At 42.0% G+C, this 21,328-nt stretch overlaps 1 protein-coding gene across 1 annotated transcript in view; it reads right to left on the bottom strand.

Annotated features, from left to right (window-relative positions):
• The window catches only part of WDTC1 (WD and tetratricopeptide repeats 1), a 63,603-nt gene extending 51,308 nt beyond the window's left edge, over positions 1-12,295 (bottom strand). The window contains exons 1-3 of the mRNA XM_044667927.1: positions 12,233-12,295; positions 5,356-5,503; positions 858-941 (exon numbers count right to left, since the gene is read on the bottom strand). Coding sequence (XP_044523862.1) covers positions 858-941; positions 5,356-5,463 — 192 coding nt within the window. The 5' untranslated portion in view covers positions 5,464-5,503; positions 12,233-12,295. The remainder of the gene's footprint in view (positions 1-857; positions 942-5,355; positions 5,504-12,232) is intronic.
• Positions 12,296-21,328: the final 9,033 nt, after the last annotated feature.

Raw genomic sequence — 21,328 nt, 5'->3', positions numbered from 1 at the left:
AACTGATGTCAGAGAAGTTAACTGATTTCTTGTCCAGTACTCTTTCCAACAAACGAGGCTACCTAAACAGGTAGTAAGGTAGCCTTAGAAGAGTAAATCTGACTAAATCAATTTATCATCCTTTGATCAATTCTACCTTCCCACATGCCCCTTTCTCTCCTCTAACACTGGCATTCAGGTGCAAGCCAGCATCACCTCATGCCAACCACCCTACTGGTAGATATGCCTGCTTTAAGTCACTCCCCACTCCAATATGAACTCCACTTATCTATAGAATTCATCTTCCTAAAGCCCAGGTCTAATCACCTCTCCTTCCCCCATTCAATAAACTCCAGTGGTTCCCCATCACCTCTGGAATCAAACAGAATATCTGAAGTTAAATTAAAGAATTAGATTAGAAGTCTTTTGAGGACCCTCCCAACTCTGAAATTCTATATTCTAAGCTCCTCTTGAACTTGAATGTTTTGTGATTCTAATTCTGTGCATCCCCGTAAAGCCATAAAACCACCAAGCCATAAAACTAAATCCAGGATTAGGAAAAGAAGAGTTGTAGGGTCAACAGTCTTTCATTCAGGTAATTAAGGATATATAAGACAAATAACATTATAACAATTCCATAGGTGGCACAGAAGGAATTTCTATTTGTCTTCTGCAATCATTCTGATTTGGGGGCAGCTTTACCTCTTTAGCTCAATTTCAGGAGTAGGGTGGGGGGAAGTGAGGTAGAAATATAACTGACCTGAAAGAGAAAACTAGCTAGTTTTGAAAAGGTGCTCTAACTGATGCACAAAGTGGGTTCCTGCCTGTCCCCCAAGAGTAGAGGGTTTGGTGATGAAGTTACTGGTTTGTACTCTTACCTGCAGCTCAGCTTCTAGGCCCAGGCGCCGGATAAATGGGTCAGTGACATGGTAATGCCTCTCAAAGCTCAATGCACCCCGCTCCTAGAAAATGGAAACAAAGCTAAGATTTTATCAATTCAGTTCAATATCCAGCAGTGTGCTAAGAAGAATGGGAAATATGAAAGAATCAGTTTAGCAAAACCAGGCACCAGTTAAACCGTGCCTGTCACCAAATAAAACATCCCTTGGTCATTGCATCCCAGAGGCTCCATTCTGCAATGAAAGAAGGAAGATATGCTTCTTTAATTCTGTGGAGTTGTGTTGGGGTCAGTTTGCATTTACTGTTCTCCACTATTGTAAGGTGCTCTTCTGATTTTGTTTCCTCTCCCTACCACTGGTTCATCTTTCTTCCAATGCTACTCATTTCTCATGCCCTTAAATATTCTCTCATTTGTGTTAGAGCTGTCTGTATAGATGTCTAATTCTCCAACCATGATTTGAAGATCAATATCAAAGACTTAATCTTTTTTCCATCTTTGCATCACAAGAACCCTGAGAATTCCTTCCAGACTACACATCTAACTTCTGGCTAAGCCCAGAACTGTCATCCCAAGAAGCAAGGCCACATGGTAATGCAGCCTAGCAACTGCTTGGGGCTGGGGTGGGGTGGAATAATAGCCATAACTGCTAAGACCCAGAAAAGAAAATGCTCACCATTAAATTCCTTTTCCCTATTACATGGTTCAACATCAGAAATGAATAAGATCTTTTCAGTGCAAATACCATTAAAGAAGAGATATTCCCATCTGCTTTGCTGCTACCCCTAAGAACCATGGTCCTTTCCATCTGACATGCAGCTGAGTCCTCTTGTAAATATTGTCTCCTCTATAAGAATGTGAGCTCCTGGAGGGCAGAGACTGTCTGCTTGTCTCATCAGCTCTTGGGCACAATGCTTTGCACATAGCATAAATGACTTTTTTTCTTTCAGCATCAATCAGTGCCTAGCACATAAAAGACACATTTTTTGAATGGAAAAATAAAGTTCAATGTGGGATGGAGTATTAGGAAAGGAAGAGTTGGGGTTTGAACTAGTTTTGAAGGTTTCTGACAAGTTAAGAAGAAGAGGGAAAGTATACCTATCTCTGTACATCAACTTCACACCTTTCAGACTAGATTTCAGGTTTTCAGATGCTTTAAGTCTAGTATTTCAAAGATGCGAAAACCCTTTCAAATCAATGACCAATTTACCTACCAATACATCCCTTTGGCTTCTCTGAAACATCTGCTCAATATCTTTTTAATCCACTGGTGCCTCTTTGAAGCCTCCCCCAAAGGAGCTCCCATTCTTTCCCTTAGCATACCTCCCTAAACCTCCCTATTTTAGGCTCTCAACTCCTTTAAAAGCTCTCCTGAAATCTTCCCTCTTCAATACAGTCTTCCTTCATTTAAACAAGAAGATTTAATGAATTCCTATCATCCTAAACTATATGAGCATAGAATTTACATGGAGATTCTCTCTGGAATTGGTAAGCCCTCACCCTCACATATCTATGCCCTAAATATGACACAATTACAGGAGAGTTACACCATAATTTTGAGAATAATTCAGGAGTCCATTTGACATGGAGCTGGGCCTCTTATCTACGCACTTAATTACTTTGTTATAATACAATCCTATTGTAACGACTGAGTCTATATAGCCAAGTAGTAATATAAGGCCTATTCACCTCTAAGATCTCTTCCAACACTAAGATTCTGGAGCTATGACCATGACCTGGGGAATCCTAGACTCTCAGGGCTAGAAAGAATTTCTACCACCACACTCACAGCTTCCACCCAAAGACTAGTGATGGAAGAACTCATGCACTACCTCCCTGAGGCAGCCGATTCCATTTCTGCACAGTTCTAAGAAGGTTCTAAATCTGCTTTTCTGCAGCTTTCACTAACTTTATAAAGAACAAATCAACTAGCCTCAACCACAGGCCCATGCAAAAAAAGGCACTGTCAGGCCAATCAGAAAGAGGACACACTTCCTTATAAAAAAGAGAGTCAGGGCTTATGAAGCATCTTTCCAAGTTAAAGGCAGATGCAACAGACCCATCTTTTATTAATGGACCATATGTCCCTATCAATAAACAATGCTATTCTTGGGGAATAGGGATTGTGATGGAGGCACATCCTAAATGTTTTTTTCATGATGGCATTAAAAAAATTTGCACTTAAAACATTACAATTTTAAAAATTATACCAAGTGGTAAGAACATTGAGTACTCTCTCCTCATTTGGCTGATGAGAAAACTGAAGCTCAGAAAAAGTAAAGGCATACCATTATATAGCTGGAAAATCTTGAACCCCTAAAAACTACATTACCCAAACTTTCTTTCTGTATTACCCAGAATGCTTTTCCTTTTGTCTATGTTTGTGTGATCACATTTTGTATAAGTTCTGAAGTTCCGCCTACCTCTCTCTCTTTTGCTCTGGCAAGCGGGCTGAATAGCTAGGTCTCTTTAATTATTATTAATAAACTTTTAAAATATAATACATAGTTATTGGATATTCATTTTAAAATCCACACCATCATACTGTATGAATGTGGCACATTCTAGTTTTCCAAATGCCTTCTCATTTCATTCTCACAATCAGACAGTAACATTAATAATTATCAACATTTAACAGAGAAGGAAATATCAGGGTCTAAGTAGCTAAGTGATACTGTGAGCATGGCAACAAGAATAACATAGGGCAGCTGGGTGACTCAGTGGATGGAGGATTAGGCCTGGAGTTGGGAGGTCCAAACCTGGACTCAGACACTTTCTAGTTGTGTGACCTTGGGCAAGTCACTTAACCCCATTGCCTAGCTTTATTGCTCTTCTCCTTTGGAATGGATACTTAGTATCTATTCTAAGACAGAAGGTAAGAGTTTTTTAAAAATGATGGCATGACGTAGCTGAAGACACATACATGCTGAAGGCAGCGTGTAGCCATTTACCCTGAAGTAGACAAGAGAAAGTGTGTGTGTGCGCGCGCACGTGCACGTGTGTGTGGGAGACAGAGGGGGCAGAAAGGGGGGGTAGAAAGAGAAAGAAGGTGGGAGCTCTCATATGGTAGCTCTCAGCCAGGACCAATGGGTAGCAATTGTAGAATATGTTGACTAAGAAAAATTTCCTGACAATTAGAACTGTCTTAAAAGTGGAATGAGTTATCAATGGAGGTATTAAAATGAAGGCTTGTCAGAGATGTTGTAAAGGGGATCTCTGTTCAGGTATAGGTTAGACTAAATTAAAGGATCATAGCTTTAAAGTTAGAAAGGACTCCAGAGGCCATTCAGTACATCTATACACCTCATCCTCTGCCTCAATTTATGGATAAGGAAACTGAGACCCAAAGAGGTCACTGTCAGAAAAACTGTTCTAAGTTCTAGACCTAGAATCTGGTTCTAGTTATTCTGACAGCAAGTTCAATAGTGCTTCTAATCTGCCATGCTGGCCATTCCTCTGTAACCTCCCTCAGTCATGAAGTAATTAATTGCAGAACTGGGACTAAAACCCAAGAGGCAACTTCCAAGCCCATGCTCTTGTCACTTGACTACCTGTGTCTCCACTCAAGCTCTTCCCTAGCAAGGGAAGTATCTGAGGATGGATTTGAACTCAGGTCTCCCTGACTGTCTCCACTCTGTCTTGTTCTCTCTAAATATTAGTATTTACAATCCCATTTTACATTTAAGTAAACCTCAGTTCAGAGAAATGAAGCAACTCACTGTGGTTAAACAGCCAGTCAGTGGAGATATGGACCCCAGGCTCCTCCACTCTCAGCTCCAATGTGTGGTCCAAGACACTGTGCTGCCTCTCCCAACACAGAGGATTAAGTAAAGCCCCCAAGTTCAGGTGAGGTAACTTGGGAGAGAGCTCAAGAATACCCTTATGATTAACTACCTACTAATTTCACAGATAAGGAAACTGAGTCCCAGAAAGGTAGTATAAAGAGACTTAGTAGAGGTCATGTAGGAAATTAAAACAGAGGTTTCCATCCCATTCTATCTCAGCTCATTCCAAGAGGGTAGGTTCTGAAAAGAACAAAGTTGTCTGATCAAGATCCACCCTTCTGAGGCTGAAGTGGGCCTGCATAATGACCTGGTATGGCAATCAGTCATCTATTCCATTCCAGGGCTGCTCAATCTCACACATACCATCTCCTCATCAACCTGGTTGGGAGCTTTTCTTGGCAGTCAAGTCACAAGCAACCACTTGAAGGTCTCCATAAAGCCAAACCCATGAGGGAAGGGAATAGGGTATGGCTATTAACTCACTATATGGTTGTAAAATCACTACTCTAGGCCTCAGTTTCCTCATTTGTAAGAGGGGATTAATGATTGCTAAGGGCCCTTCTACTTCTAACATTCCATATTCTGATGTTCCTTTCAACTCCAACATCTTTTGGCTCTATGAGGTAAAGGGTTGGACTCCATGGTTTCTGTAGGCCCCTAGACCCTGAGACCCTGGGATCTTGAGCTGCTTACCTTTATTTGCCTCCGAATGAGGTCTCTAGTTATGTTGACTTTTGCCATCTTTTCAAAATGGGGTAGGAAAAGAGAGGCTCTAGAAGGATCTTCTGTACCCCCAAGCATTCCAGCCAAGCCCAGGACCAAGGAGCACACATGTAATTACCTGAAATGAAAAAAACCATCAGCAAATACTGGCTGAGCAGTGTGTGAATATGGGTATCAGAATCCCTCTCTATCCCTCCTGGAGCACACTAGCTAATGAACTACTGTCTAAATAGAGTCTTGCTCCTCCAATACTAGATGAGTCCCATTCCAGGTTTACAGAAGAATCTCAGGAATGGGGGTGGAAAGCAATGACTAATAACTCTACTAGGAAAGTGAATAAATGCTAAAGGGTTATGGATATTTCACAAGAATATATGTGTGTGTGTGTGTGTGTGTGTGTGTGTGTGTGTGTGTGCGCATGCTTATTTATTTATTGGGGGAGAGGCTTATAGCATATTTCAGTTTTTAGCATAATGCCTAGAACATAATAGATGCTCCACGAATTGATGGGTTTCTAAGTATTTGTCCCTTAGGCCATTTCCTCCACATAGGTAGCTCCACATAGTCAAGCCAAATTAGTGTGATGAAAAGAGCCACCACCCCTTCCCAATGCTAAGTTCTTTAGGTTAGTTCCTAGATCCAGAAGGCCATCTTACATGCTTCCACACTGTTTCTTGGCAGCAATGAGCCCTTGCCTAAAGAAAGGTTTTCCTAGATATTCTTCCTCAGAGCACAGGAGTATATAAGATCTCTCCCCCCCTTATTATGGGTCACACGATCAGAAATGAGTGTGTGTGGAGGCCACATACATTTTTCACAATTAAATTTTCAGTTAATGAAAGAGAGAGAAAATTTCAGCTGCATTTGATCAGCAGGACTCCTGTGAAGAAGCATTAATAACAAACCACAAACTTGCTATGAAGTCTCTACCTACAATCTAGATTTATTCTCAGTGCTAAGCACATATTCAATACATAATCACATTCCCACATGCTGTATAGCTCTCACTTGATCCTATCAAATGCCCTGGTGAGCCCACAAAAGGGCAAGGACAGCTTTGTCTTAATATTCAGACAGGACACTATGTAAGTGCAACCTGTTAGCCAATGAAATGGAAAGAGCACAAGGAAAGAATGGGAGCTCAGAATACCTGCAATTTCAACTTCCTGCCATTGAACAAGAGACCTTGAGCCAGTTGCTTCCCTTCCTTTGGGACCTCTTAGGAGTTGGACTGGATGCTTTCTTAGTGTCCATTCTGGTTCTAAGAGTATATGATTCCATTCTCATGAATTAATCAACAAAAACTTATTAAGCACCAGGCATTAAGAAGATAAAAAAATTTACTACAATGTGTAGTGTTGCTCCCATCACCTTGGATTCCCTATAAACACAAACATTGCAGGAACAAAAATCATTCTAAGATACCCCAAGCCAGGGGCAGCTAGGTAACACAGTAGATAGGACATCAGGCCTAGAATCCAGAGTACTTGAGTTCAAATCTGTTCTCAGGCACTTTCTGGCTTTGTGACTCTGGGCAAGTTACTTAACCTGACTGTCTACCCCTTGCCCCTCTGTCTCAGAATTGTTACTACATGGGGCAAGTAGGCGGCTCAGTGGATTGAGAGCCAGCCCTGGGTCTAAATTGGGCCTCAGATACTTCCTGGCTGTGTGACCTTGGGCAAGTTACTTAACCCTACTGCCTAGCCCTTACCACTTTTCTGCCTTATAACCAGTACAAAGTACTTATTCTCAGACAGAAAATAAGGGTTTAAAAAAAAAAAAAAGAAGCCCTAGGCCTTCTAATTTCCTAGGGTTGGAATAGAAGTTTCAAATGAAAACTGTAACTCAAATGATTAGAAGGAGCCAAGGACTATCGAAGTGCATCTAGCATTTTGGCATATGATGTAAAAGTCAAAAGCAAAAAGTCTATGCTATCAGCTATAACAATGGAGAGTTTTCAATTCTTGGTTCAGGAACATAGTAATTGCTGAGTTTTCTGGAGCAATGGCTGCTAAAGTATTACATTAACAAACTATCCCAGATCTCTCTACCACAGAAGGAGAAGCAAGATTTGCCCTCAAGGAACTCCTCTTCTAATGGAGGAGGCAATATGTAAATAACCATGTAATATATAGATTATATAAATGAAAGGTAATCTAAGAAAGAAGGGCCCACCAGCAAAAAAGATAAGGAAAGGCTTGCTTTCTTGGCAGAAGATGGGATTTGAGCTGAGGCTTAAAGAAGGCCAAGAAAGCTATAAGGCAGAAATTTGGAGGGAGCACATTTCAGGCATAGGGTACAATCAATGCAAAGGCATGGAGGAGCTAGAGTATCATGTGCTGGAAACAACAAGTAGGCTAGGGGAGCTGGATCACAGAGTATATGGAAAAGAGCCAAGTTCAAGAAGACCAGACAGGTAAGAAGGGGTCTGGCTGTGAAGAACTCTGAATTCAAAACAGGATTATTTTATTTGAGTATCACAGTTCCTGTGCTTTAGGAAAATCACTTTGGCAGCTTAGTAGAAAAGGGACTAGAGTGGGGGAAAATCTGAAGCAGGGAGACAAGTAAGAAGGTCATTATCTAAGTGTCCAAGGTGAGAGGGGATGAGGGCCTGGACTAAGGTGGTGGCTGTGTGAGTAGAGAGGAGAAAATACAGAAGAGATGTCATGAAGGTAGGAACAAGATTTGGCTACATATGGATATGCAGTTTTTAGTTAGCTGAGGCCTTTGGCCAGAGAGGAAAGCTCAGTCTATGACCCTAAATGAAGCTGCAATTCCCAGCATGACTTTCCATTTCTTGTCTTTTCTTATGCCATTCTCTTTGCTTGGAAAGCTATTTCCCAAATCCATGTCTCCTTCTGTTGTCATCCTAAACATGTTTCAAGACCCAATTCAGATGTTATAATGCAAGTCTAAAATGATCTTTGTTCTTGGTTTTCATATATTTCTCTCAAAGTAGAGGAAGTCTATTTTATATTATTTATGAGTGAAGCATTTTTTTCACAAGCAAAGAATCATATCTTATTCAATAAATGTTTCACCTCCCCTTCACTTACATACCTGGCCCTCCCTCCTCACCAGCATAAGACCCAGCTCATGGTAGGTGCTTCATAAATGCTTGGTTATAGACTGATATAATAACATATTGAAGACAAGGATCATCTGGTCTAATCTCCATTTGACAGATGAGAAAACTGAGGCCTAGAGAGGCTAAGTGACTTTTCCCAAGGTCACAGACATCAGTAACAGCAGAGCTAGGATTCTTTTGAATTCAGTCACAAAGAATCCTTAGGTCCTGAAGTTCTGCAGACAATACAACTAGATACATTTCTATCTAGAGAATTTAACAATAGTTTATATTTAACCTTTCTATAAGGAGTTCACACTGGGTAGGGAGAATATCAAATCTACCAACATTTTAGCTTATAAAGCTCAAAGGAAGATTTATGAAAATAACTGGGCCATACTACTTGGAAGTAAGTATGGGGGAAACTAAGTAGCTCAGTGGATAGAGTAAGGCCTGAAGACAGGAGAAGATCCTGGATTAAAATCTGGCCTCAGGTATTTCCTAGCTATGTGACCCTGAACAAGTCACTTAACCCCAATTGCCTAGCCCTTACAGTTCAGTTCTTCTTCCTGGAAACCAACACTTACTATTGGTCCTAAGATACAAGGCAAGGGCTTTAAAAAAAGATAAGTATAATTAATGCACTTATATATGTGACCAAGAGCAAATTTTTCTCAACAGTGCTAGACAAGTATAATATGAAGCTATCTCTCTAGGGCTGATCTCTGGATCACTAAGGATCTGTGCCTTTTTACAGAATAGAAGATGAGGAATCTCCATTATTCTCTTGGATTTCTACAATCTTCCTTGGCTTGTCCACCAGCAAAATGAAGGAAGTAGCCTAGATGATCTCCAAATTCCCTTCTAGCACTAGAATTTTGTAGCCTAGATGATCTCCAAATTCCCTTCTAGCACTAGAATTTTGTAACCTATTTTTAAGTCATATTTCACATAAAGTGGTTACTACTAAGGTAATGGAACCTTATGTGTTATTTTATGTCCACAAAAAGGAATCATATTCAGGCAAGGAGTTCCAGGCAAGGTACAGGGGAAGTACATCTCAGTAACTATGAAAAAGATGAAGAGACTGTAGTGAACTACAAGCTCAATGAATTAATAGCATGACATGGCAACAGACACACTAGGCTGTATTTCAAAGCACTGTGACCAAAGTAAGAAAGGGAATGGTAACCCTTTTACCACATCTAGAGTAGTGTTTTAGAGGTTGAATTTTGGGAAGGTCCTTGACAAAAGAGGGGCCCTCTGAAGGGGTAACCAGAAGGAAAGAAGCCTACAAACTATGCCACTGGAAATTTGGTTGAAGGAACTGATTATGTTTAGCCTGAGGAAAAGAATATATATGGGTGATATAAGAGTTGTCTTACAAAGTAAGTAATACTTACAAAGTATTCCGTAGGGAAAAAATCTGATTTGTTCTGCTTGGCTCCAGACAGCAAAAAGGAGAAACTGAGTAGAAGTTGGTAGACCTGGGCTTGACATAAGGAAAAACTTTCCAAGGATCAGAACTTTCCAAAAGTGGAACATAATGAGGTGTTTTAAGCAGAGGTTAGATAACCACTGGGAGGGGAGGGGTAATTTTTGAGGATTCTTGTTCAGGTAGAGGTTATACTAAATGACCTGGAAGGTCCCTTCCAAAACTAGATCATTTTACAGGATACTGTCTTATTTGCATAAGGATCTATAAGAGCTTTCATGTCAAATTTAAGGCTACTAATCCATCTTAGTCAATCCAGTCTTAAGAGAAATTAGGCAAGCGTTTCCCTTGTTTGGAATAAAATCTCTCCCAAGAAATGCTTTCTTTTTAAAAATAATATTCTATTTTTCTCCAATTACATTTAAAGGTAATTTTTTAATATTAATTAAAAAAATTTTTTGAGTTTCAAATTCTCTCCCTCTTTCCCCCCTTATCCCCACTTCCCTGAGTGTTAGGTAAATGAGCTGATATAGATTTTATATATGCAATAATGTAAAACATTTTCCATTGTCATTAAAAAGTGAAATTTAGTATGTTTCAATCTGTATTCATACTCATTCAGTTCTCAGAGGGCAGATGGTATTTTTCATCATGAGTCTCTAGGATTGTCTTAGATCACTGCATTGCTGGGAATCATTAGATTATTCAACGTTGTTCATTAAAAAATATTGCTGTCACTGTGTACATGTTCTTCTGGTTCTGCTCACTTCCCTTTGCATCACTTTATATAACTCCTTCCATATTTTTCTAAAACCATCCAGCTCATCAAAAAATGCTTCATTTTCCAAAGAACTTTTGATGAAAACTGGCCAATATTGTTTCAACCCTGAAATTTGTCTCTGTGATTATTTAGTTTTTAAAGTGTTTTACTCTTTGTAACAATTTTTCCTACAGGTTTTCATGATTTTGATTTTGAATTATCATGCAGTTTCTTCATCTTCCCCACTTCCTTCATCCCTATTTATCTTAAACTAATAGAAGGAGAAAGAGAGAAGTGGGTCTTTTTTAAATAACTATCTTTTCTCACCACATTTAAAGGCTGTCTGCTCAATGGATCTTGCCTTACATTGTGTCAGGATTTGGAAATGGTCCTGGTTAAAGTGCCACTCATAGAAGCTTTTGAAACAAATGACTGGGAAGTTCCAACATTGAAGTTTTATTCTCTGAATACAGTCATGCTGGCAGAGGGACTTAGGAAAATCAAGGGGACCAGATGGAAATTCCTTCTTTTATACCAGAATTGGTATATTAAATTCAGTCCTGCCATAGGGAGAGAGAATCACTGGCCCTTGAATAACTCAGCATCACCAGGAAAGTACTTCAGTGACTAGTCTACATTTTTTCTGAGCTGCAAGGAAGAATTCCACAGCAGCTCAGCAGAAGTCGAGTTTAAATGGATTCAGAAGTTGAAGGACAGACCAGCAAAGATGATAAAAACCTCAGCAAAGTACCAAGTCCATTCCTGGTGTTGGGCTCCCTCTCCCATTCCCCAGGGGAAATGGGCCTAATATGTCTCCCAGATGGAAGTGTCTGTGGTTCACTGTTGTTCTCAGCACTAATAACTCTCCTATCAGGGATCCAGAAGAGGTGTCCTTAGTCCTGGGACAAGAAGTTGATCCTCATCTAATGTGACCGCTTCTAACCCAAAACTCAGGTACTTCTTTTTTAAGTTTCAGAGGCATTATTCAAATAGAATTTTCACCTCAGATCATCTCTGACTTCCCTTTAAAGGAAAACTGCACCAATCTGTTGAGTTCTGCTCTTTTTATGTTTTTTTTTAAAGGCATGTAAAGAAGCAAGATTTGGAAGGAACTCATTGCACCTTCCCTTCCAAGATAGTAATGGGATAGGGATTTTCTACACATTTGGGACACTTCCACTCACTTAACAAGTTCTAGGACTACATTCAGCCCTAAAGTTTTTAAGCTATTAGTCACTAATGCCACAAAGCCCAATGTGAAGTTTACAGCTATTACTAATAGCACAAAATGGACTCAAACTCAGGAACATGGAACAAATCAGTACTGGCCCTTGTTAATAGTTTTTAAATTTGGTAGCTGGGTATATCCTATAGCAGCAATAACTAGATCTCTAGTCTGGACAGAAGAAGGTGGTGATAGTTAATAAGAATATCTTCTAACCAGGAGTTTCCCAGTGATCAAAAGCAACAGCCTAAAGAAGCAAGGGGTAATTTGGGAAAGCAAAGAATGAAGGAGAGAGGAATTGCGATAAACTATTAAATTGATCAATATTAGAGAAAAGGCAGACATCATGACTCTTCCTACCTGGGCCCCACTGATGTTGCAAGCAGTTCCCGTTCTCCAATGTTCTATTCAACAACAGAGTCACTTTTAAGTTTAGAAAGAAGAAAGGGAAAAACAATGTTTAGAGTTTAAACACCAATCCGTAGCTTTGAATTTGTTTCTGCAGATAGCACACAAAGTACCAATGACCCTCAATAGCCAGATGGACTCAAGCATGACAACCAATTGCCTCTACATGAAACAGCTGTGTACAAAAGGGGTACAAATTTTTATGAACCAATGCTAAGAGTTTCCTCTAGGAATAAAAACTGATGCACTGACAGGTTTAGGACAAGGGTAGAGGTGTAGAAAAAAAAAGTAGAGGTGCCGAAAGTCATCATAATTAACACAATACTAAAATGATCACTCTCTAGGGCTTATGCAATGCTTAGGGTTTAAAGAGTGCTTTCTTCAAAACAAATTTAAGAGGCAAGTAACTTAACTACCTATTCTCTGATTTTATAGATGAAGAAACTGAAGCTTTGAGAGGCCTTTGATTACTCAGAGGTAAAGGTTTGAGGTGGAATCTGAATCTAAGTCTCCTGACTCCAAGTCCATCCTGCTACTTAATAAACTATGTTGCTGCTATACAAAATGCTCTGCTCTTCTAGATGACCCCAAGTCAGGTCTATCCTGTGATGCCACAGGATGGCAACAAAGGAAGGTAAAAATGTAGTGATTTAGTTCTTCAGGTTTCTATAGGATGACCTCTGTATAATACTGTTCAGATGAACTCAGGTTAACCTTACTTTTTCTAAAGAGTAAAGAGAATTTGCCTACTCTGAAAGAACCCCAGAATCAAAGTGTCCAGCACCAAAAAGGGTGACTTATTTCAAAAATTTTCTACAATATGAACATTAAAAAAGGCCCAATGGATAATTACCACCCAAATGAATCAGTTAAATATGGCCTCAGACCCTTTCTAACTATGTACCTACCACTGCCTAGCCCTTGCTGCTCTTCTGCCTTGGAAGTAATATACAGTATTGATTCTAAGACAGAAGGTAAATGCCTAAAAAAAAAAGTCTAGCTATTAAATCTAAAAATCATGTGTGCAATCCGAACTTTTTCAAACATGAGAGGCACAACCTGTTATTGTGAAATTTGCAAATGATCAGGAATCAAGTGCCTCAGGATCTAATCTTGACTTTCCTAACTGACTTTTCCCTTTCTTAAATTTCACTTCTCTGCAAAATTAATGAGTTGGGAGTAGATGATCTCCAAAGTCCCTGTGGGTTCTAACAGTGTGATTTTTAAGAATCAGACAGATAATGAGATAATAAAAGTTGGATTTGATGTAGTTACAAAGATTCCTATCCTAACATCTGAATGACTTTCTGGATTGGTCAGCTGAGAGAGGAAACAAAAGCTGAGAGAAAATGTGAATTGGTTAGGATTACTGGGGTTCTACCTATTTGAATGTCTAGTTACCCAGGAAATTTTCATGGTGGTTTTAGGTTTTACTGATCAAGGTAGAGAATCACTGGCCAATGTTTTCCTTTAATCTAGATTTCAGGCCTTATATACGTGAGAGAATCAATTTACCTCTCCAGTTTGAGTCTGTCAGAATATCCCAACTGGTACTGACATTCCCAACAGGCAAGGGACTTTCAAACTCTTGGCACTGAAAAAGGTTTGTTTGTTTGTTTTGTTTTTTAACAAGTTGAACACAATCCCAATCTTGGTCCAGCAGATCACAAAGTAAGATGTTTTGGATGAGATGTGCCAAAGTCCTCCAAGCCTCTCATGATCGGGGGCTCCTTTAAGTTGCCAGAGACAGGTGCAGGTATGACAAGTGAAAGTGCAAGCTAGACCAAGGACCAGGCCAGTAATGTCCAAGCACATTCAGGGGAACAGCCAAGGGGGTCCCATTAGGCTGCTTCAGTAAAAAGAAGTGGAATTCACTGACTCTCTCCTTCTCTGAACTATCTGTCCCTCATACCAATGTAACTGATGACTGAATAAGGCATTCACACATAAAAGTTGACTCTGTCACTGGTCAGCATCAGTTGGGGACATACCTAGACAGTTTAGTTCAGGGTCACAGAAGTACAATTAAAGGGAACTCAGTCCGTTGAACTTGAACACACACACTCAGGAAACAGAAGGGGTCAGGTCAGTGTGGCAGCCCTCCCAGCATTTCCACCTGCCCCCTCTTCCTGAACTCTGAGCCAGATCAGATGTCAAACAAAAACTCTGCCCAAAGTCTCGTGATTGTGGGACTTCCACCACTCTCTCTGTTCTGTCTCCTTTCTCCAGTCATCTAAAAGGAATCTCCAAAACTCCACATTCATTGGTCCCCTAACTTCCCAGATCCTACATTTTTCAGTCAACACAGGGAAAAAAAGTAATTTCTTTTTATACCCCGCCTCTTCAAACTACTTAGGTCAATAAATTTTTATTAAGTGTCTAGCATGGGTAAAGGCCTGTTCTTTTATAATCTCTTTTCTTGGAGTCAGTGTCTTCCTTATGCCTATCAGTTCTGGTATACCCTTTTCCACCCTCAAAATCCATTCCTTCTTTCCCCCAAATATCCCTTTTCTTTCCCAGGGTTCTATCTGGGTACCAATGACCCCCTCTCCTCTCCCAAAGTTCCTCTTCTGGGATCCAGTGACCCATCTCCTCTCCCAAAGTCCCCTTTCTGGATCCCAGTGATTCCTCTCTTCTCAAAAGTTGTGATTCAGGGACCCAAGGACCCCTCTCACACGAAGTCTCTTCTCTGCAAGGGTCCCTCTGCTCCCCCAAAGATTCCCCTCTGCTCCCCAAAGTGCCCCCCTCTAGTTGTTAGGGTCCATCCTTTGCTTCCCCAAAGTTCTCCCTCTGTTACCAGGCTCTCTCTCTGCTCCCAGAAAGTCTCTCTTTACTCCCCCCAAAGTCCCTCCTCTAGTTGCTAAGGTCCCCTTGGGCTACCCCAAAGTTCTCTCTCTGGTTACCAGGCTCTCTTTCTATTCCCACCCCCCAAGTCCCGTCCTCCCCCACCCCACAGCCAGCTGAGAGAATCCTTCTCTGTCTCTCTGGAATTGCCAGGGTCCCTTCTGCTCCCCATAAATATCCCCCCTCCTTCCCAAAGTCCTTCCTCTGGTTGCTAAGGTCCCCCTCGACTCCCTCAAAGTTCTGTCTCTGGTTACCAGGCTCTCTCTCTCTACTCCCCTAAGTCCCCTCCCTGACTGCCAGCGTCCTTCTGTTCCCCCAAAGTCCTTCCTATGGTTTCCAGGGTCCTCTCTCCTCCTCAAAGTCCCTCTTCTAGTTGCTAAGGACCCCCTCCACTCCCCCAAAGTTCTCCCTCCGGTTACCAGTCTCTCCCTCTTTCTTCTCCCCCAGTTCCCCCGCCCTCGCCCTCAGCTGGGGAGCTGGGGGTGTCCCGCGAGAGGGGGGGGCGTTTCCTCCTCCCCCCCAGGCCTATGTCCGACCCGGACGGGGGTCGAGGGACCGGGCCGGGCTTACCTGTCAGGCCTTGTCCCGGAACGGAGCAGCGAGTGGCCGGTGCAACTTCAGGAGCCCATGTCGGCGCGGCGGGGGGCAGCGGGCCGGGCCGGCCCCGTCAGGCGGCAGCGGCAGCCCGTGCTCCGGTCCGTCCTCTGGTTCGTCCGTCGGTCCGTCCGCCCGCCCGTCCGCCCGTCGCCCGCTCGCTGCTCTGTCGCTCCGCCGGTCTGTCCGCCGCGTTAAGCCCTTCCCATGCTCCCCGCGGCCAGCCCGGCTGGGGCTGCGGGCCCCCGGCCCAGCACCCGCTCCCACCGTCCGTCTCCCTCACCTCACCCACACTCACACACGCGCACACACACGCGAGCCCGCCCGCCCTCACCCCCTCACACACACGCACACACACGCACTCCCTCCCTCTCCTGCTCTCTTTCCCTTCCCTCCTCCTCTGTTTATCTCCGCCAGCTGTCTGGGGACCCGGGCGAAGCCGCGCAGTGCGCCTGCGCCACGCCGTCTGCGCCCCCGCCCTGCGCTTTTCCGCCGGCCCTACGCTACGCCGAGAGCGGGAGGCCGCTTGCAGAATGGCGGAGGCCCCCCGCCCTGGTCAACGTCTGCCGGGGGCGCCCACTAACCTGCTAGTGGGAGGGAGCGACCCTCGCCAGGCCGCGGCCAATGGGCTTCCGCGCCCGCTGAGGGGTATGGGCGGAGGGGAGGGGGAAGCGGGACGCGCCCGAAGGGCATGCCGGGATCGGTAGTTTTTCCGCCTCCCCGGGCCTCTTGGGACTCTCGCGGGCTGCCCCGCCACCGCAGTTTGCGTTAGCGACACCTAGGGGTCTGCCCCCGCCACCACGGAGAAAGATTCCGCCGTAGCGGTCGCGAACCCTCTAATACGTTCCGTTCGGCGCAGCCCGCATTTCTTAAGCCCCTGCGGTTCGCAGATATCTTCGTTGCGTACTGAAGAGATACAAAGTTTCGAAAAGAGCTATTCACCAAGTACACCCCCCCTCCCACCCTATCCCTTCAGAGTGTGTTTGAAAGTGCCCGCAATGACCTGTTCCTATTTAGCATTACACAACCCCAAAGTTTCGGGCCACCGTGGCAGCTGGAAAACTCTTCCAGGAGTCAGTCAACAAGCATTTATTAAGCGCCACTTTGTGTCACTATGCAAAGCGCTGGGTATAAAGGTAAAAGAGTCTCTACTCTTAAGGAGCTCATTATCTAATGGAGAACACAACGCGTTAAAAACTAGGTACAAAAAAGCCATATACAAGATAAATTGGAGATAATCGACCGGAGGGAAGACACTAGAATTAAGAAAGAGGGGGCCAGCAAAGGTTTCTTGCAGAGGATGGAATTCTAACTGAGAAGTTAGGAGGCAGAGATGAGAGAGTTCTAAGCATGGAGGACAACCAGAGGAAATGCCTGGAGTCAGAAGATGGAGTGGTTTGTTCAAGAAACCGCAAGGAGGTCAGTGTCACCCGAAGGCAGACTACGTGGGGTTGGAGTACAAGGACTAAGTTGGTGGGAAAGGTAGGAAGGGACCTGTTAATGTAAGAGTTTAAAAGCTAAACAAATGATTTTAGACTTGTCCTACTCAGCCCTCTGAGGCAAGAACTAGGAGCAGTGAGTGGAAATTGCATCGAACACAATGACAGGATCGATTCCAAAGAGGATTGGGCTGCCTAGGGAAGTAAGGTGTTTCCCCTTCCAAGAGAGTCTCAAAGCAAGGACTGAATGACTTCTTGGGGCCCAAGGTGTGGTTGAAGGGATTATTTTTTCAGGAATGGATTAGATTACAAGCCATCTGGTGCAGCTAGGTGGCTCAGTGGATTGAAAGTCAGGTTTAGAGACTAGAGATCCTGGGTTCAAATGTGGCCTCATACACTCCCTTAGCTGCATAACCTGTAATCCCCATTGCCTAGCCCTTACCACCCTTCTGCCTTGGAACTGATACGCAGCATTGATTCCAAGATGGTAGGTAAGGATTTAAAAAAAAAAAAGCCATCTGTGATTTCCTTCTAGCTTTTTAGGTGGCTGATGAGATAGCATTTTCCCTCACCCTCTATAAGGATGAAAAGAGAAAGAAACTAATAAAAAGGAAGAACCCAAATTAAAGGGCTACTTCCCCATCTCACTTTCCTATAAGTTTAGCCAGCACTGAATCTAACTTATTCCATATTACTAGGTGGTTTTGGACGAGTCATTTAATATCTCTGTTTCCTCAGCTGTTTAAAAAAAAAAGGGGGGAAGAGGGTTGAATTGGATGATTTCTGAAGGCCTCTCATTAGGATGGTAATAACAATAGCTAATATTGTTGTTGTTTAATTAGTTTTAGCTGACAATTCATGTTCCTTTTTGGAGTTTTCTTGGCAAAGATGCTGGAGTGGCTTGCCATTTCCTTCTCCAGCACATTTTACAGATGAGGAAACTGAGGCAAACAGGATTAAATGATTTGCCCAGGGTTACATTGGTGGATTTAAACTCAGGTCCTCCTGACTCCAGGTCCAGCACTCTACTACTGTGTGACCTAACTGCCTCAATTAAATTTATATGGCCCTTTAAAGTTTGGAAATTTTACATATATAATCTTATTTAAGCTATGAGCCATTCCTGGAATAGGTGATGGGGAAGAAGAGAATAAGACTGGATAGAGAAGGTAGCACAATAGATAGTGGGCCAGGCTTGGAGTTGGAAGGACCAAATGTGGCCTCAGATACTTCTGAGATGTGTGACCTTGGGCAAGTTACTTAACCCCAACTGCCTAGCCCAGTGATGTTGAATCTATGGCATGGGTGCCAAAGATAGCACACCCTCTGTGCCTTCTGTCCCCTCCCCCTCTCCACCCCACCTGATGACAGTTTTTCACACCTCTGCCCTTCTGCCCAGCAGTCAGTGGGAGGGCACTGGGTTAAGATGGGTGGGTAGCACACAGGCAACAGAGCTGGAGGGGAGCAGAAAGCTCAGGCCACTCCCTCCCCCCTTTCTACACTCACTGAGGACATTCCTCACTTCACCTGCCCCTCCCCAGGGGTAAGGAGGGGGCAGGGCACACCTGACACTTGGTGGGGGAAGGGGCCTGGCACTCCTATCTCAAAAAGGTTCACCATGAAGGGCCTAACCCTTACTGCTTCTCTGCCTTAGAATGGATACTTAGAATCAATACTTAGTATCAATTCTAAGACAGAAAATAAGGTTTGGTTTTTGTTTTGTTTTTAAGAAGGCAGCATATACAATGACACAAATGATGAATGGGGGAGGGGGGAGGGGTTCAGTTTGATTCTTTGGTCTGTAACTTAATTACCAGCCAGTGTAACATTCCACAAGTTACTTTAAATTCTGGGCTCTGGTTTCCTTGTTCTGATAGAATGTATGCTACTTGAGAGCAGGAATTGTCAAAGTTTTTTCTTTGTAACCCTAGTACCTGGAATGTAACAGGAATAAATGCTTATGATTGGTTGATTGTGAAATAAAGAGATGAACTAAATGACTTTTAAAGGCCCTTCCACTTATTTAAACTGTGATCCTATGAGACTACTCTTTAAGGAGAATTCAAGTATATTGGGAAGACTTGTCCATTGCACTTGGAGGAAACTCAGTTCAATTCCAAAGGCAATATTTCTTTAATCAAATCACAGTCAATAAACATTTTTTAAGCACCTACTATATGTCAAGCAGCTAGGTGACTCGGGATAGAGCACTGGCCCTGGAGTCAGGAAGAGTTGAGTTCAAATCTAGCCTCAGACATTCCCTAATTGTGTGATCCTGGGTAAGTCACTTAATTTGTTTGCAAACTCTGTTTGCTCTAATCCACTGGAAAAGGAAATATCAAATCACTCCAGTATCTTTGCCAAGAAAACCCCATGGATGGTATTGACCTGCTATTATCCACAAAGAGTTAACAAAGAGTTAAGACATAACTGAACAACTAAATGACAGTGATATGCTGGGCACTGTGCAAGGTGCTAGGAATACAATTATGAAAAATAAAGACAGTAACTGCCCTCAAGGAGATTACAATCTAATGTGGGAAAGAACACACAATTGAAAAAAGGGAGAGGTACTCAGCATGGGTATTTTTTTTTGGAAAAATTTTATTTAATTGATTTAAAATATTTTTCCATGGTTACATGATTCATGTTCTTTCCCTCCCTTTTCCCCCCAAACCCTTCCCCCCTCCCCCAACAAGTAATTTCATTGGGTTTTACATGTGTCATTGATCAAGACCTATTTCCATATTATTAATATTTGCATTAGAATGATCATTTAGAGTCTACATCCCAATTGTGTCCCCATCAAACCATGTGATCAAGTAGTTGTCTTTCTTCTGTGTTTCTGCTCCCACAATTTTTTCTCTGGATGTGGATAACGTTCTTTCTCATAAGTCCTAGTGTCTCAATTTCCCCACATCCTCTTCAAATTTTATCATTTTCCTTTTTGGTTTTGTTAGCCAATCTGATTGGTATAAGGTGGTATCTCAGAGTTGTTTTCATTTACATTTCTCTAATCAACAGTGATTTGGGGCATTTTTTCATATGATTATGGATAATTTTCATTTCTTCTTCTGAGAACTGCCTGTTCATATCCTTTGACCATTTTTAAATTGGAGAATGTTTTATATTCTTATAAATTTGATTCAGTTCTCTATATATTTGAGAAATGAGACTTTTGTCAGAGATACTTGCTATAAAATCTTTTTCAAACTTTTTCCCCTTCTAATTTTCATTCCATTGGTTTATTTGTGCAACACCTTTTTAATATAATGTAATCAAAATTATCTATTTCATTTTTTATAATGTTCTCTATGTCTTGTTTGGTCATAAATTCTCCCCTTATAGGTCTGACAGGTAAACTTTTCCATGTTCCTTTAATTTGTTTATGCTATCACCCTTTGTTTCTAGATCAAGTATTCATTTTGAATTTATTGTGGTGTATGGTATGAGATATTAGTCCATGCCTAATCTCTACCATACTGTTTTCCAGTTTTCCATCAAATAGTGAGTTCTTTCTCCAAAAGCTTGGATCTTTGGGATTACCAAACACTAAGTTGCAATGGACATTAACTTCCATGTGTTGATTGCCTAGACTATTCCACTATTCTACCACTGTATTTCTTAGCCAGTACCAGATGATGATTACCACTTTATAGAATAATTTGATTTCGGGTATAGCCAGGCCTCCTTCCTTCATTTTTTCCCCCATTAATTCCCTTGATATCCTCCTTCTTTTGTTCTCTTTTCTTTTTAAATGAAGGAGTTTATGGCTCTACTCTCGATCAGAGGGTCAGAGGGGGATTCTTGAAAGGAAAGGGAATAAACATTTATTTCTACTATGTGCCAGGTACTGTGCAGTCATTTTTACAAATATTCCATTTTACCCTCACTACTCTGTACAGTAGGTACTATTATTTTCCTCATTTTACAGATGAAAAAACTGAAGCATATGGCAAAATTAGAACACTAATGCAATGCTGGTGGAGTTGTGTTCTGATCCAACCATTCTGGGGGGCAATTTGGAATTATGCCCAAAGGACTATAAAAGAATGTATACTCTTTGATTCAGTAATACCATTACTAGGTCCGTATCCCAAAGAGATTTTTTTTAAATGGGAAAAGACCCTTTTGTACAAATATATATATATATATATATATATATATATAT

Source organism: Gracilinanus agilis, chromosome 3, assembly GCF_016433145.1.
Source record: "Gracilinanus agilis isolate LMUSP501 chromosome 3, AgileGrace, whole genome shotgun sequence".
Classification (NCBI taxonomy): Eukaryota; Metazoa; Chordata; class Mammalia; order Didelphimorphia; family Didelphidae; genus Gracilinanus; species Gracilinanus agilis.
This window is presented reverse-complemented; position numbering and strand designations above follow the sequence as displayed.